The 14,505-nt window shown below is 47.3% G+C and overlaps 1 protein-coding gene across 1 annotated transcript in view; it reads right to left on the reverse strand.

Annotated features, from left to right (window-relative positions):
• Window positions 1-1,924: 1,924 nt before the first annotated feature.
• LOC131567421 (opioid-binding protein/cell adhesion molecule homolog) overlaps window positions 1,925-14,505 on the reverse strand; it is a 107,480-nt gene continuing 94,899 nt past the window's right edge. Inside the window, exons 3-7 of the mRNA XM_058819027.1 lie at window positions 14,095-14,220; window positions 13,681-13,815; window positions 13,480-13,600; window positions 12,493-12,644; window positions 1,925-2,133 (exon numbers count right to left, since the gene is read on the reverse strand). Coding sequence (XP_058675010.1) covers window positions 2,033-2,133; window positions 12,493-12,644; window positions 13,480-13,600; window positions 13,681-13,815; window positions 14,095-14,220 — 635 coding nt within the window. The 3' untranslated portion in view covers window positions 1,925-2,032. The remainder of the gene's footprint in view (window positions 2,134-12,492; window positions 12,645-13,479; window positions 13,601-13,680; window positions 13,816-14,094; window positions 14,221-14,505) is intronic.

The following is a 14,505-nucleotide window of genomic DNA, read 5'->3' on the forward strand; positions in this document are numbered from 1 at the left end:
TGACAGTGCCACCTCTCTTGGATGCCAGCGGAGAAGCAGAGCAGCACTGCAGGGACCGCAGGACGCGGACTCACCCAGTCAACACCAGATCCCCGTCCACCAGGTAAGCCAGAGGCTCAGGTCAGCACTGGGGCAGTCCCTGCCCTGCTTTTTGTCAATCAGCCATGGTACATGTTGAACATCCAGGATGGGTGGGCAGGAGCATCCACTGAGATTTTGTAGCAGGTCCTGGGCAGCCCATTGAGAACAGGGATGAGGAGGGGCATAGCTGCATAGAGGACACTGTGGTGGCCCATCATGGCCTCTGGCTCAGGGTGGTTTTTCCATCTTGTGTGCCGAGGGCTGGCACCCCTGCTTCCTTGCAGCCACAGAAAGCAGGTTTGGGCAGCAGCAGAGTTTGCAGGGGGAAGACAGCGTGTGCGTGGCTGTTGTTCTTAAGTCATGTCACTTATGGAGGGAGAAGGACAGGACAAGGCACGGGGAGGTGCTGGGTCAGGACAGGGAACACTCTGTGTGCTTGCTCAGTGCCTTGCTGTGGTCGAGTCTCCCTGTCAGAGCAATAGGGTGCAGTGCCAGGCGTGACTTTTCAGGAGCAGGATGGGAGCATCCATCCCCACACTGTGGCACCAAAGCATTCTTGGGTGGCCATGGAGTGACAAGAAGGCTCAGGACTGCCACAATATACCAGGCAAGGGGGTCCTTGGTGCACGAGGCTATCAGGAGCACAATTCCTATGTGGGGAGATGACATGGCCACCACCACTACGGGTGGCAGCTCCCAGGGTAGCTAAAAGAAGCAGAGAGGGCAGAGTCTGGGTGTGTCTATTTTGGTGTCACAGGCAGGTTCCAGCAGGGAGCATTGGAGCCATCCTTGTCCCTGCTGTGCCAGCACAGCAAATTGACAGATCCCAGGCCTCCTCCACAGGGTCAAACACATCAGACTTTCCTCAGGCAGGGACACGTGATGGGCATGAGACAAGGCAGAGTGAGGACATTGCAGCTCTGGGCCCCACAAGGGGCAGAGATACAGACGGTCATGAACGTCAGAGCTGTAGCAAAAGGGCCTTGTCAGCTGGTGTTTCGATCTGTTGTTCAGTGCCTCTGCCCCACGTTGGTGGTGCTGTGCTTTTGATGTGCAGGTTGGAAAGTGCTTGGAAAACAAGCCCAGAGAAACCTCCCTAAAAAGTGCTGGCAGAGCATCAAGGTGAGAGCCATGGGGCAGCCCCTGCCATCAGGGGGGCAGCAGCAGAGTGGGCAGGGATCTGGAGCAAGGAGTGAGGGCCTGGCTGTCTGATGCAGCAAGAAGGCTTTAGTCTCTGGGAGGGCTGGTGGCAGTCCCCTGGGCTCACATTCCTGGGAGAGCAGCCTTATGTCCTCAGGAAGGTGAGGGGGTTTTAGTGGGAAGCACAGGGTTACGATGTCAGCTGGAATAAAGAGTAGTGGGAAGTGTGTTACCCTTGAAGGACAACTGGTTGTGTTGGGTCACCCTCTCCCAAAGGGCCAGAGAGCATCCTGTCAGGAGCAGAGGCAGGTGATGGGGGGCTGGCTGGCGACATCGGGGTGCTTAGGGAGGAGCTTTGGCGACGAGAACTGACATTCAGGACCGAGAGGGCTGAAGGCAGAGCCAGGAGGCTTCAACCTTGGGGTCTTTTTGGGCATAGGCGGCTTAGTGAGATGACGAGACGGACATCCCGGTGAAGGCTCAGGGCAGCACCCGCCCCGACGGCTCCGTGCCCCCGGCGTTGGAGATGAGGCAGTCACGGGGAGCAACGTCTGTGCCGGGCCACATCCCCGGGGCGACGGTGGCGGGTGACAGTCTGGTGGCACGTGGTGGGGTCTGTACAGCGTAACCGGCGGCGAGGACGAGCCCGGCACGTGGGAGACGGGGCCATCCTCGGACGCTCGGCACCGCCGCCCGTCCTCCGGTGCATCCATCGCCCGTCCGGTGGAGAGGAGTCCCCGGGCGGCGCGGCGGCCGAGCCCGCGGCGGGGGAGAGGTGCGGCGAGGCCTCCCGGGACCCTCCGCTCCCTTATCAAAAGTCGAGAAGGAGGCGAGCGAGGAGGGTGGCCCAGAGGCAGAGGCCGGCAGCCACCCGGGATGCTGCGTTGCCGCCATCGTGCACTGCTCCAGGCCCTGTGTAGAGGAGAGAGGAGAAAGAGAAAGGAGAGCGTTAGGGACAGCGCTGGGATGATGTGACAGCACTGAGTGTATAAGCGTTAGGCTGCAGTCCTTTTTACAGAGGTTCAAATCCTCTTCTTATCAGCTCTCTAGTGAAGTTGCAAGCTCATTGATGTGCATTAGTTATGTACCGGAACCTTAGGCAGAGGCCTGTTGGTTACGGTCAGCTGTTAACTATAGTATCATGGGATCAAAGCCCATCTGTCTAGTAAATTGGAAGGTCCTAGCTTAATTAAAGCACCTGAGTTGCATTTAGGGGATGCAGGGTAACCCACCTCCCCATTGTCCCTGCAGTTCCCACCCCTAAGCTGACCACGGTGTTGTGTTCCCCCTTGGAGGGGTGGTAGATTAGTCCATCATTTGGAGAGCATTGTCAGTGCTGAGGAGGAGGTGAGGAGGTTTGCAAAGAGCTTGAGGAACATTTAAGGCAGGCACAGTCTTTGTATGAGGAGGAGGAGGAGGATGATGCTCTGGGCAGGTGTCAGTCCGTCAGTCCAGCCCCACCATGTTTGAAGTTGCCCTCCTTGGGGAGTGCTGATGCAGACAATCATGTGAGAGCCACCAGAACCAGAGGCCTCGGTGCTCTGGAGTGGCACAGGTCATGACTGGTAACAAAAGATCATTGGCTTTGTCCAGATGTGGACTCTCTGGTATGCAGGAGCATTTTGGGGTCGCTGGGGGGTTCTTGGCAGGCAGGTCAGGCAGGGAGGAGGCTGGTCATCTGATTACACCGCTGGAGTGGAGATTTGCAGGTTGTTTTGTTTGGTTGGTTGGTTGGTTTTTGTTAAGGCTTTTATTTGGGCTGCAGGGCACACAGGGGGCCAGTCAGGATGGGATGAGACAGTGAGGGAAGCAGAGGCAGCCACTACACACTCTGCCACAGGGCCATGGGTCTGTTTGCGCTCCCCATGGTCATGGAGAGGCATTTGAGGAAGTCGCAGGTCTTAGTTCCAGTACTGGCATTCTGAAAGGGAAGAAATAGAAAAATAAGTGCTTGGCTGTCTTAGCATCAAAACTCAGGGCATGGATGAAGTGTGAAGTTAATGGGATTCTTATGCATTTGTAAATATGCTCTCAGGCCTGCAGTCACATGGAATGGGTTCATCTTAGAATCTCAGAATGGTTTGGGTCAGAAGGGATCTTAAAAACCATCTGTCCCACCCCTGCCATGGGCCAGGAACCCTTCGATTATCTCAGGTTGCTTCAAGCCCTGTCCAACCTGGCTTTGGACACTTCCAGGGATGGAGCAGCCCCAGCTTATCTGGGCAACCTGTGCCAGGGCCTCACCACTCTCAAATTGAAGAATTTTTTTCCCAGTATCTAATCTAAACTCATTCTCTTTCAGTTTAAATCCATTCCCCCTTGTCCATGCCCTTATCAAAAGTGCTTCCCCAGCTCTCCTGTAGCCCCTTCCAACCCAAATCATTCTGTGATTCTATGAAATCATATCCAGTTACAATAATTTCCTCAGGATGGTGTTATTCCTTGTCTTTTTATCTACTGATTTTTTGTGAGCATTTATCTTAATTCAGGAAGAGGCAAAGGAGAGTCTGAGATGTTAAATCCAAGCACTGCCAGAAGGTGAAGGAAATGATGGGAAGATTGAGTGATGAGCAAGAAGCTGTGTCATGCCCATGCTCAAACAAAATTGATTATAAGAGCACATGATCATCCAGGAGGGGTAAAACTATGCCATAATCAGACATTTCCTTGCTGAACAGACCTTGTGATATGACAAGTGGAAACCCACATTTGTTAGGGGCAGGTAGACCCTTTGCAGGTAGAATAGAAAGGGATTCTTAGCTTGGTTTTCTCAGACCTGTCACTGCTCCTTCTTCTTTGGTTTTCACCCCTCAAACCAATGGCAGCAGCTCAGCACATCATCCAAAATCATAAAAATAGTGAACATTTCTGCAGATTTAATACTAAATACTTGTTAGCCTTAAACCTTTATGTATTTACACCTGCCCAACCACTGCTAAATTGGTGCCTTTCTCTAGTATCTATAGATGTGGATTTTAATGTGTGACTAATTCTTATCACTATTTTCTAGTTCACAGTTCTGCACTGGTTATTGGCTTTGATTTAATGACACTTTCAGAAATTTCATAATCTATCCTAAAGCAATTGCATTGTGGTTGAGTTGGAGAGCTCCCAAATAGATAAGTCACCTAATACAGGGAGGAAATAAAACTAAAAATGCTGGGTCATTACTAGAAAATAAAAGAAAACAAACATTTTCTCTTCAATTTATTCTTTACTGTGGAAGAATGTATTCTGGTATCAGACAGCTTGGCCTTGTAAAGATTGTAAAGATACTCTACAGAAGAGACAAGAATAAAGATACAGAGACAAAATACAGTAGTAATTAGATACAATCACAAAATCAGGGCAGATGGCACATTTCATCACAGGCTGCCTGTGACTCCTGTGTTCTCTGACCTGTCACTCTCTATGGGAAAGAGACAACTCCCACTAGGACAGGCAGAGAATTCAGCTGAGGCTCCCTAGCCCTGCCATCCCAGCAAATATTTTGGCTCTGTTTGCTCAAACCCCAGTGCCTGGGCATTGAGGTGTGAGTGCACCTGGACTCTGGCTGCCCCTACTCAGCTTATTTATTATTGCAGTTATTTATTATTGCTTGCTTTTAGTTTTCTTCCTCTTGATTTATTTTTTGTCTACTTTTCTGGCTATTTTCTTCCTTTCCTGGCTATTTCCTTCCTTCTCCTTGAGGCAACCTTAGATTTTTTGAGATCTTGATTTGAGTATGGATGGCAAGGTTGGGATTTTGTTTCTCTCCTAAGATCTTGAATGCAAAGGTCAGAAGGAATCAGTGGGTCTGTGGTGAATGGATTTTCTTAGCCTGTCTTGGAGGCTCTCTCAACTCCAGTGTGAGCCATGGGAATAGCACAAATGCTTACAGAGCTAAGCAGTGCCTTCACATGCACCAAAAAAAATAGCTTTTACTTTCTTTTGCTGCCTTCTTTCTGTGCAGGACAGAATTCTCATGCCTTCTACTTCACTTCTCCCAATTTTTTGCGACATCCACCCTTCTCCAGGTGAGAAACAGGTGCATGGCGATGAAGAATTTAGAATGTGTCTCTTGTTGCTTTTCATTTTCAGGACTCAGGAGAAATAGGAAGGGAACATGCCCACACTCAGGGTGCTGCTGGAGCTTCTCTTTCCTAGAGGGCTCAGGAAAAGACAACAGTTCCTCTCTGCTTCTCATGGTCTGCAACAGCAGCTAATGGGGGAAAGCCTGATCAATTCTTCATGTCTGAGGACAGCAATAACTGAAGGAAATCTGGGGGAAGCCTGTCCATAACCCATGTCTGAGAGCAGAGGCACCTAGAGTAAGTCTTGGCAACCTCCCCAGGATGACATTTTTCCTGATATTTTCCCTCAGGTAACTGCATGGTCCATCAGGGCCTGTCCCTGCTCATTGAAGGGGGGGTTGGACTAAATGACCTTTTTAAAAGGTCCCTTCCAACTCAAATTTTGATTCTAAGAAGGCTCCAACAGGGATGTTCAACCCTGTGACTGAACAGACACCCAGCACAGAGCAAGGAGCAAAAAGTGGTGGCTTCTTGCACCCAAAAAAGGAGACACAAGCTGAGCAAGATCTAAGGCTTGCCACAAACACAGACCCTGGAACTCTATGGTAATGTGAGCAGTGATGGTAGGTAAGCATTTTATAGGACTATAGTATAATATATAGATTATATATTATTATATATAATATTTATTCTATATATTATACCATAGGACTATAGTATAATATATAGCATTTTATAGCATTATAGTATAATATATAGATTATTTACAGCATCTAATAGCAAAGTTGGCAATTGGCATTTCATGGAATAGTTAAGAGAAAACACAAAGTAAGTACCAAACACCGGAAGACAACTGTGAAATACAGGGACCAAGTGGAAATAAAAGTGTGAAAAAGAAAAAAAAATACATGCATAAGAGGCAAAGATAATAGGTGAAGGCAAACAGCGATAATAGGGCATGTGCTGCAAAAAAATCCTACAAAATAAAACACCTCAGTGAAGAAGAAGAAGGAGTTGTCCCTCATCCCTTCACAGGAAGATGGAAGAGAACACTGATAAATACTGAGGAAAAAGAAGATATCCCACTTCAGCTCTGGCTTAACTCACCAAGACATGAAGGGAGCTTTTGCCCCTCACCTCCCAAGCTGCCCAAACCCCAGTGCCATGGCCAAACCTCTGCCCCCCCATGAAACTGCTCCTATTTGAGATTCTAATTTACAGCTAATTTAGGCCAAGTTCATTAAAGACTAATTATTTACCTGTGTGTGGATGATGATTAAAGCTTAACCCTGGGTGATGTGCCATGTTAATGATTGTCTAATAAAGCCTGGTTTAAGGTTTTAAGCTGTGTTGGTGTCTTTGAAATATCTCAGCAGATCTGCAGCTGCACAAGGTAAAGTATGGTATGGACAGAGGGACACAGAGATCCAGGGGTACCAGCCAAAAGAGATGGAGCTAGAGAGCTTCACTCTGCTCCAGACCCTCAGGATCTACATCTTCTCCCAAAAAAAATGAATGCAGGAGGATCTTATGTGCAAACAGGCCAAGAGGGGCAGGTGCTCACAGGACATGAGTGGGATGGAATTTGGAGGCACAGCTGGGGCCAGGGGCCAAAGGGAAGGGCCAGGGAGCCTGGCATGAGCAACTCATGGTGCCTAGAGAACTCCAAGTCACCAGGGTGAGGGAGGGACTGACACAACACTGGCACCATGGGGGCCAGGCATGACACAGCAACAGCACACGGGGGTTCCTTGGTGTGAAATGGAACAGAAGGAGTTGTGACAGGGACACAAAGTCAGGTCGAAGCTCTGCTATCACTTTTGGAGTTGGTGACCTCAAATACTGGAACAAGAAAAATGGCTGAACTCAACAAAGCCCAGCATGGTCCCCAGAGATGGAACATGACCTCAAATTATGCCATGCTGATTGGCTGACCTCAAGTAACCCAAATGGCCTAAAGTAACCCCAAAGTGCTCTGTAGAGAGTAAATTTGACCTCCAGTAACCCCAATGACCTATAGTAACCCCAAACAGTAACTGGATGACCTCAAGTAACCCCACAATGATCTCAAGTAACCCCCACAATGACCTCAAGTAACATTAAAGTTCTCAGCGCAGAACAAGTTTGACCTCTAGTAAACCCAATGGCCTAAAGTAACCCCGAATATTACCTGGTTGACCTCAAGTAACCTCAAATTGCTCTGGACAGAGCAAGTTTGACCTCAGGTAACCCCAAATACAAACTAGGTGACCTCAAGTAACCCCCCAATGACCTCTAGTAACCCCAATGACCTATAGTAACCCCAAATATTAACTGGGTGACCTCAAATAATGACCTCAAGTAACCTCAAAGTGCTTTGCACAGAACAAATTTGACCTCTAGTAACCCCAATGACCTTTAGTAACCCCAGTGACTTCTAGTAACCCCAAATATTAACTGGCTGATCTCAAGTAACCTCAAAGTGCTCTGCCCAGAACAAGTTTGACCTCAGTTATCCTCAATAATCTACAGTAACACCAAATGTTAGTTGATTGAGCCAAAGTAACCCGATGATCTAAAGTACCCATAAAGTCCCCTACAGAAAGTGAGTCTGTCCCAGGTAGCTCCAAATCCCAATTAGTTGACCAAATAACCCAAATTAATCCCATGAGTTAGCCCTTTCCAGCTCTCCTGGAGCTCCTTTAGGCACTGGATAGGACTCAAGTCTCCCCAGAGCCATCTCTCCTCCAGGTGAACACTCCCATCTCTCCCAGCCTAGCTCCAGGGAAGAGTTGCCATTTCCTGAGGGGTGTTTGGAGCAGAAGATGCTGACGGGATGGATGGCTCAGCCCAGGGTCATGAGGAACCAGCACAGCCAGCCCCAGCACCAGGCACCTGATGGACATCTGCCCTGATCCCACCCAGAACATCCACACAGCATAATCCACTCAATTAACAGGAAAAAAATTATTTTATTGTTGAGCAGAGAGAATTGAATCATTTGTAACTCCCCACCCAACAGTGTTCTGTCCTCTCACTGCTTCCAGCCAGGCAGGCCATGGCAGTGTGTCACCGCCAACCCCTGAGCTGTCCACCAGCACATTCCTGAAGCAAAATGAAGCTGGGGATTGCAATTCCCAGACTCTTTTACAGCATCTATGGAGCTTACATATCTCAGCCTTTTTGTGGGCTATTAATAATGGCAGGTGGCAACTTGAAAAATGATGAAATGAGGTGTGAGCTGCTCCCTTGACCCGAAAAAGCATTGCTGGTGGCAGACACAAAAGAGCAGTTGGACAGATTCACCTGCCCTTCGAAGTTCCTGTAATGCACAACAGTAGATGTGGGGTAATTACTTTCTCTCCTGTACAGAAGACCTGCTTCAGATATTTATACTGCCTGAATACAGCACTGCCTCCTTCTCCTCTCCTTACTAATTTCCACTCCTAATATCTCTTAGTTTTGTCAGATTACTGGTTTGTGTGCACAAATAAACACAGAAAATCACTGCAATCACAGGCACTCCACATCAATAGGAAAGCATGGCAAAGATGCTATTTCTTACCTTTTTTTTGCATATATTTTGCATTGATTCTCTTTTTGCAAAATTCAAATATTTGCGGTGAGGCTCTGGCACAGGATGCCCAGAGCAGCTGTGGCTGACCCTGGATCCCTGGCAGTGTCCAAGACCAGGTTGGACAAGGCTTGGAGCACCCTGGGACAGTGGAAGTTGTCCCTGTCCATGGCAGGGCTGAAACTGGATGAGCTTTAAGGTCCCTTCCAGCCCAAACCATTCGGTGATTCTATGACTTGTGTTTTAAGTGTTTTAAGTCAAGCAGTCTTTAAATATTGAATCAGGGCTCTTATTCTTAAAGACATAATTGCTTTCCCTTGCTTTTATGTATTTAGTCTGAAGCTGCTGATTCTTAAGAGAGTGCACAATAAAGCATGAAAAGATTTTATCTCTCCATAGAATAATTGGTTTAAATCACATCTAACACTTGGTATTTTAACTTATTTTCAGTTAACTCACCCAATCATCAATCAAAAAGATTACATACTAGAAATGAGACCCTGAACATTGGAAAAATGCAGATGGCATCTTTTATAAAACAACTACATCTCTCTTTATTCCAATAGCTCTTCAATGGAAAGGGATAATAAAAGGTCCCAGAGCTCCCAGTTTGGAGTGGGGGCTTGGGGGAATTTCCTTTGGTGACTGAGGGACACATTGCACTTTAAAGAGATGTAAAGATCCAGGTTTGTGTGATCTTTTCCCCCCCCTATCTCCATATATAAATAGCAAGTACAAAATGCAATGTCCTCATCAAAAAGTGAACCCAGACATGAAATCTTTAAATAAAAGAAATAGCAGATTTCCAACCACTTGTGCTCCTCTCCCCTTTGGCAAAGGCTGGTAGAGACTGTCCAAGAACCACCACGCACATACCCAAATAGAAGCTCTCCACAGAGCCCATCTTTTCCACTCTCCCCTGTGTTTCCAAGAAGCTGCAGTTTTGACAGACAAGCTGTTGAATTTCACAACATGTTCATGAAACGAAAAAAGCGCAATCCTTGAGGAGGGATGGAATCCCACTTGCTTAAATTCCTTTTTGAGCTCATTCCATGGCCTGCTTGCTCCTCACTGCTCCAGTGTGCTTCACTCAATACACTCTTGCAAGAAGGGAGGGAAATAGAATATGAATGTTTGCCTTTTTCTCCATTAAAAGTTATGAAATTAAAATAGCTTTAGGTAACCTGAGTGTTCACAGCAATATCCAAAGGATGTGCCAATATCCTTTCAAAGACAAATTTAGGCTTCAGTGTTGGTGCAGCTAAATACCCACATGAAAAAAATTGGAACATTTTAAGTTTTAACTTTTCCTTCCTAATGCTTTTTCTTGCTGTCTCACTTGTAAATATTTTCCTAATCTTCCTTTTATAAAACAAGGATTAGAGGAATATTAGCATTCCATTGAACAGACCATTACTAACAGGAGCTGCTACAAGGCAAGGAGAGCCACAGGACTGGGCTCCTTTTTATGGATGATTTTTAATATCCCTGTTTTGCCATCTATGCAATCACCTCTAATGTACTTCACTTCAGCCTGCTGGACGTGTTTGTGGGATTAATTTATTAAAACAAGGTGAAATTTTGTTTTCCCTGCATGTTGGCATCAATTAATAACTGTTGTGAGAGGATTGCTGTGCTGTCACAGGAGGAGTGTGTAAAGAGCAACACTATCTGCTGAGAGAAGGAAAAATGCCTGAAAACAGATGTTGTCAAATAAAAGATAACCACATAATAGCTTGGAACAAAACCAAAAATTCCTAATCCTGTCCCCTTCTGAGTACAAGGAGTTACCTCCACTGCAACTTTTTCTTTAGTCTGGTTTCAAGTCATGGAAAAAAGATACTTAGGTGATGGTATTTTGTTTCACATCAGAGAAAGAGACAATGTAAGAGTGCCAGCAGGACAGGGAAACAGAAAAACAAAAGGATATTGGGAAAACTGGATTGGAAACTTAATGTACTTATTTATGTACTAAATATCATAAATACAATATTTACTATATACAGTCATAGAATCATCAAGGTTGGAAGAAACCTTTAAGACCATCAAATCCAACCATCAATTCAGAATTGCCACTTTAACTCCTATACCCCTAAAACACAGATATATACAAAATACCTCATATACATTGTAAGTTATATATTGTATTATGCAAAAACTAATAATGTATACTAGAGATTCTATAATTTATATACTGTGAGTATAATACATAATATATAATGAAGAATAATATGCTTATATATAATAATATATGTCAACATGACACTATTATTAAATATATGAATAACAGTTGCTTTCATATCTATATATATTTATTATTGAGATATTATTATTATTAATAATATGTACTACATTGTATTTGTATAATCTTGTATTTTATATATAGTCTATTATAGCATACTGCACTATAGTGGATATTGGGAAAATTTCTTCACCAAAAAGGTAAAAGAGAAAAGGAAGAGAAGAGAAGAGAAGAGAAGAGAAGAGAAGAGAAGAGAAGAGAAGAGAAGAGAAGAGAAGAGAAGAGAAGAGAAGAGAAGAGAAGAGAAGAGAAGAGAAGAGAAGAGAAGAGAAGAGAAGAGAGAAGAGAAGAGAAGAGAAGAGAAGAGAAGAGAAGAGAAGAGAAGAGAAGAGAAGAGAAGAGAAGAGAAGAGAAGAGAAGAGAAGAGAAGAGAAGAGAAGAGAGAGAAGAGGAGTAGTGGAGACGAAACAGAACCCAGAGTTTGGACCCAAAGAGAAGAAATCAGGCCAGGGGAGAAGAGAACCAGTTAGAATAGAAAGGCCTGGACCACCCCTACCCAAACACAACAGAACAGAGTGGAGCAGAAAACACCTGAAGGAGCCACCCAGCCCTACAACCAAAGGCAAAGATCTGCCCCTCCCACCACCCCAAAACACCAAACACCCCACAGGCTCCCCCCACAGTGTCCACCCATCCAGACTCCAAGCTGGTGTGGAAACTTTTCTCCCTGTCAACATCTCCTTGAGCCTGCTACCTGACTTCCATCCTCTCCCTCCTGCTGTGGGAAGGCAGGCTCCTGTTGTCCACCCTTGGATTGTGACAGCTCTCTCGGCTTGTCAGAATGCCAAAGGGACATGCCACAGGTACACACCATCTTCTTCAGTGACAGCTGTCCTTGATGACACCATTCCTCAAACATCTCCCTGCCCTAGCCACCTGAATCACCCAGGCTGATGTCACCCGTCCTGCTTTTGCCAGTACAACGTGATCACTGCTGGCAGTCCTGCCTGTAGCAAACAAGGGAAACCCCACACCATGCACCCAGAGTGTGTTCTCACCTGTCCCAGGCTCCCTCCTCACCTCTGTGCTCCAGCAACACCAGGGCTGAGCCGACTGTGGCCAACTGTGCTGTACACTCAGTGTTGGGCTGATACAGATCTCGTCCTCTGAGCATCCTCTGTCAGGACCTCACTGCTCGGGGTTTGTGCTGTTTGGCACCTCGATGCACCAGGAACACCAAATACAGCCAGCTCTGCTCCATCACTCTGCCACTGGTCATCTGCCAGCCTCCTTCTCTTCATCCTCCTCATCATGCTCTTCAAACTCCTCTTCATCCTCCTCATCATGCTCTTCAAACTCCTCTTCATCTTCTTTATCCTCCTTCTCTCCAAATGCCTCCTCTTCACTCTCCTTCTCTTATTCCTCCTTGTCACCTCACCTTTCTGCAGAAAACCAGCACCTACCGTAGAGGATGATGCTGGCGTTGGTGTTGCCCAGCTGGTTCGTGGCCACGCACGTGTAGTTGCCGTAGTCCTTCTCTGAGACATTGAAGAAGGTCAGCGTGGACAGGCGGCCCTTGCTCTCGATCCGCACTCCCTCCAGCCCGTTTGCTAACCTGCAGAGAAACACAAGAGCAGTGCTGGGAGAACGGGGCTGTGGTGGATCTTACCCTTTCCTGGGCTTCACACCAGCCAACACCACTATACGTGTTCCCCCACTGGGCTTGCGCATCCCAGTTTTGAAGACAAACTCTCCATTCCACTCTCCATCCCATAACCCAGCCTGACCCCTTTGTCCCACAGCCACCATCTCTGGGAGAAACAGCTCTGGGGTTTCCTCAGCTCTTAGCTGAGCACCCACCAAAACGAGTTGATCCCAGCCTTTTTGTGTCACCACATTTCTCTTCACAGAGAAAATCAAGGCACGATTCTTCCCAAGAATATTTCTGGGTTTCACATTCTCTGAACATCAGAGAAAGAAAACACAATTCTTATCTCATTTGCTGTGCCTGTGTTGCGCAAAAGCAGAATGCAATATGAAGATTGTTTACCCAGAGTGATGGTGTTTTGTTTCCTTGGCCTATCAGGGCCAAGCATGTGTGTGTGTGTCAGGACTGTCGGCTGACAGTCATGAGATGACTGCAGTTGTGTGCATTGTTGAGTGCTTGTCAGATTCAGTTTAGATGTAATGTAATATAGTGTAATATAGTATAATAATGTAATAATGTAATATTGAATAATATAGAATAATGTAATATAGAATAATATAGTATAATAAAGGAATTAATTAGCCTTCTGATAAGACGGAGGAGTCCTCCTCATCATTCCTCCTTTGTCAGGGATCCCTGCAAATACTATATTTTTCCACATAATGGCCTCAGACACTGTCATCCCCCTCCACCTCCTCACCTTGTCACCCCACGGCTGTGGCTACCCTCTGCAGCCCCTCACCTGGTGTCCTCCTTGAACCACTGAAACTCCGCCACGGGGACGGCCGAAGCCTCGCACTGCAGGATGCCCTTCTGGCCCACTGAGGCGCCCGTGTTCTTGGCGTTGGAGATGTACGGCGGGTCTGCAGAGACATCTTGCTGTGTCACACTGGCCCAAGTGCACCCACCCCCCACCATTCATTCCCCTGTGCCCCGCACTCACAGTTGACAGTAACTTTGACTTTCCGCACGTCCGGGACGGCCACGTCGTTGACGGCGCTGCACTCGTACTCCCCGGACTGCTCCCGTGTGATGCCCGTGATCTCCAGGTATTCATCCTCACTCACAAAGGTCTGCCCTGGGGGATGTACTGAACGTGTGGCACCGTCACCCATGGACACAAACACCAGAAGATTCCCTGTGCCCCTGTCCTGACACCCCCTGCCCAGGCATCTGGCATCCCCTTCACCCAGGAAGCACTTGACAAGTGCCCTCAGCCCATCCCAGGTCAGCACCTCTGACTGTGAGTCACCTAATGCCACCCTGACCACCTCTATGGGGACAACCATGCATCCCACACAAGCCAGTATGGCCTTTCCTCAGACCCAGGCAGTTCTTCCCCCAAGCAAGGGCTCACCTTTCCCAGAGAGGTGCCGCCACGTGACGGTGGGCTCCGGTCTCCCAAAGGCCAGGCACATGAGGGTCACGCTGCTGCCCTCGTTCACCGTGATGTCCGACGAGATGTTGACAATCTGGGGGGGCACTGCAAGACATAAAGGTCACCAAAGGCACCATCAACACCCCAGCTTGCCAGGCGCAGGTAGGAGGTCCCAGCCATGAGACCTGTCCCATCGTGTGACACTGTGTCCCCTCTGTTGCCCTGTACAGTCAGCAATTCCTTGTCTCCAAACCAGCATCTTAGACTGGAGCCAAGCATGGATCTGGAGTGTGGAGGAGTCCACTCACTGCACCAGCCCCCCCACTCCATGGCCGAGACCCCGATAACCAGCTCTCGTTATGGCCTGAGACAAGGCTCATATTTTAGCAT

The sequence above is a fragment of the Ammospiza caudacuta genome, chromosome 23 (genome assembly GCF_027887145.1).
Source record: "Ammospiza caudacuta isolate bAmmCau1 chromosome 23, bAmmCau1.pri, whole genome shotgun sequence".
NCBI classification, from domain to species: domain Eukaryota; kingdom Metazoa; phylum Chordata; class Aves; order Passeriformes; family Passerellidae; genus Ammospiza; species Ammospiza caudacuta.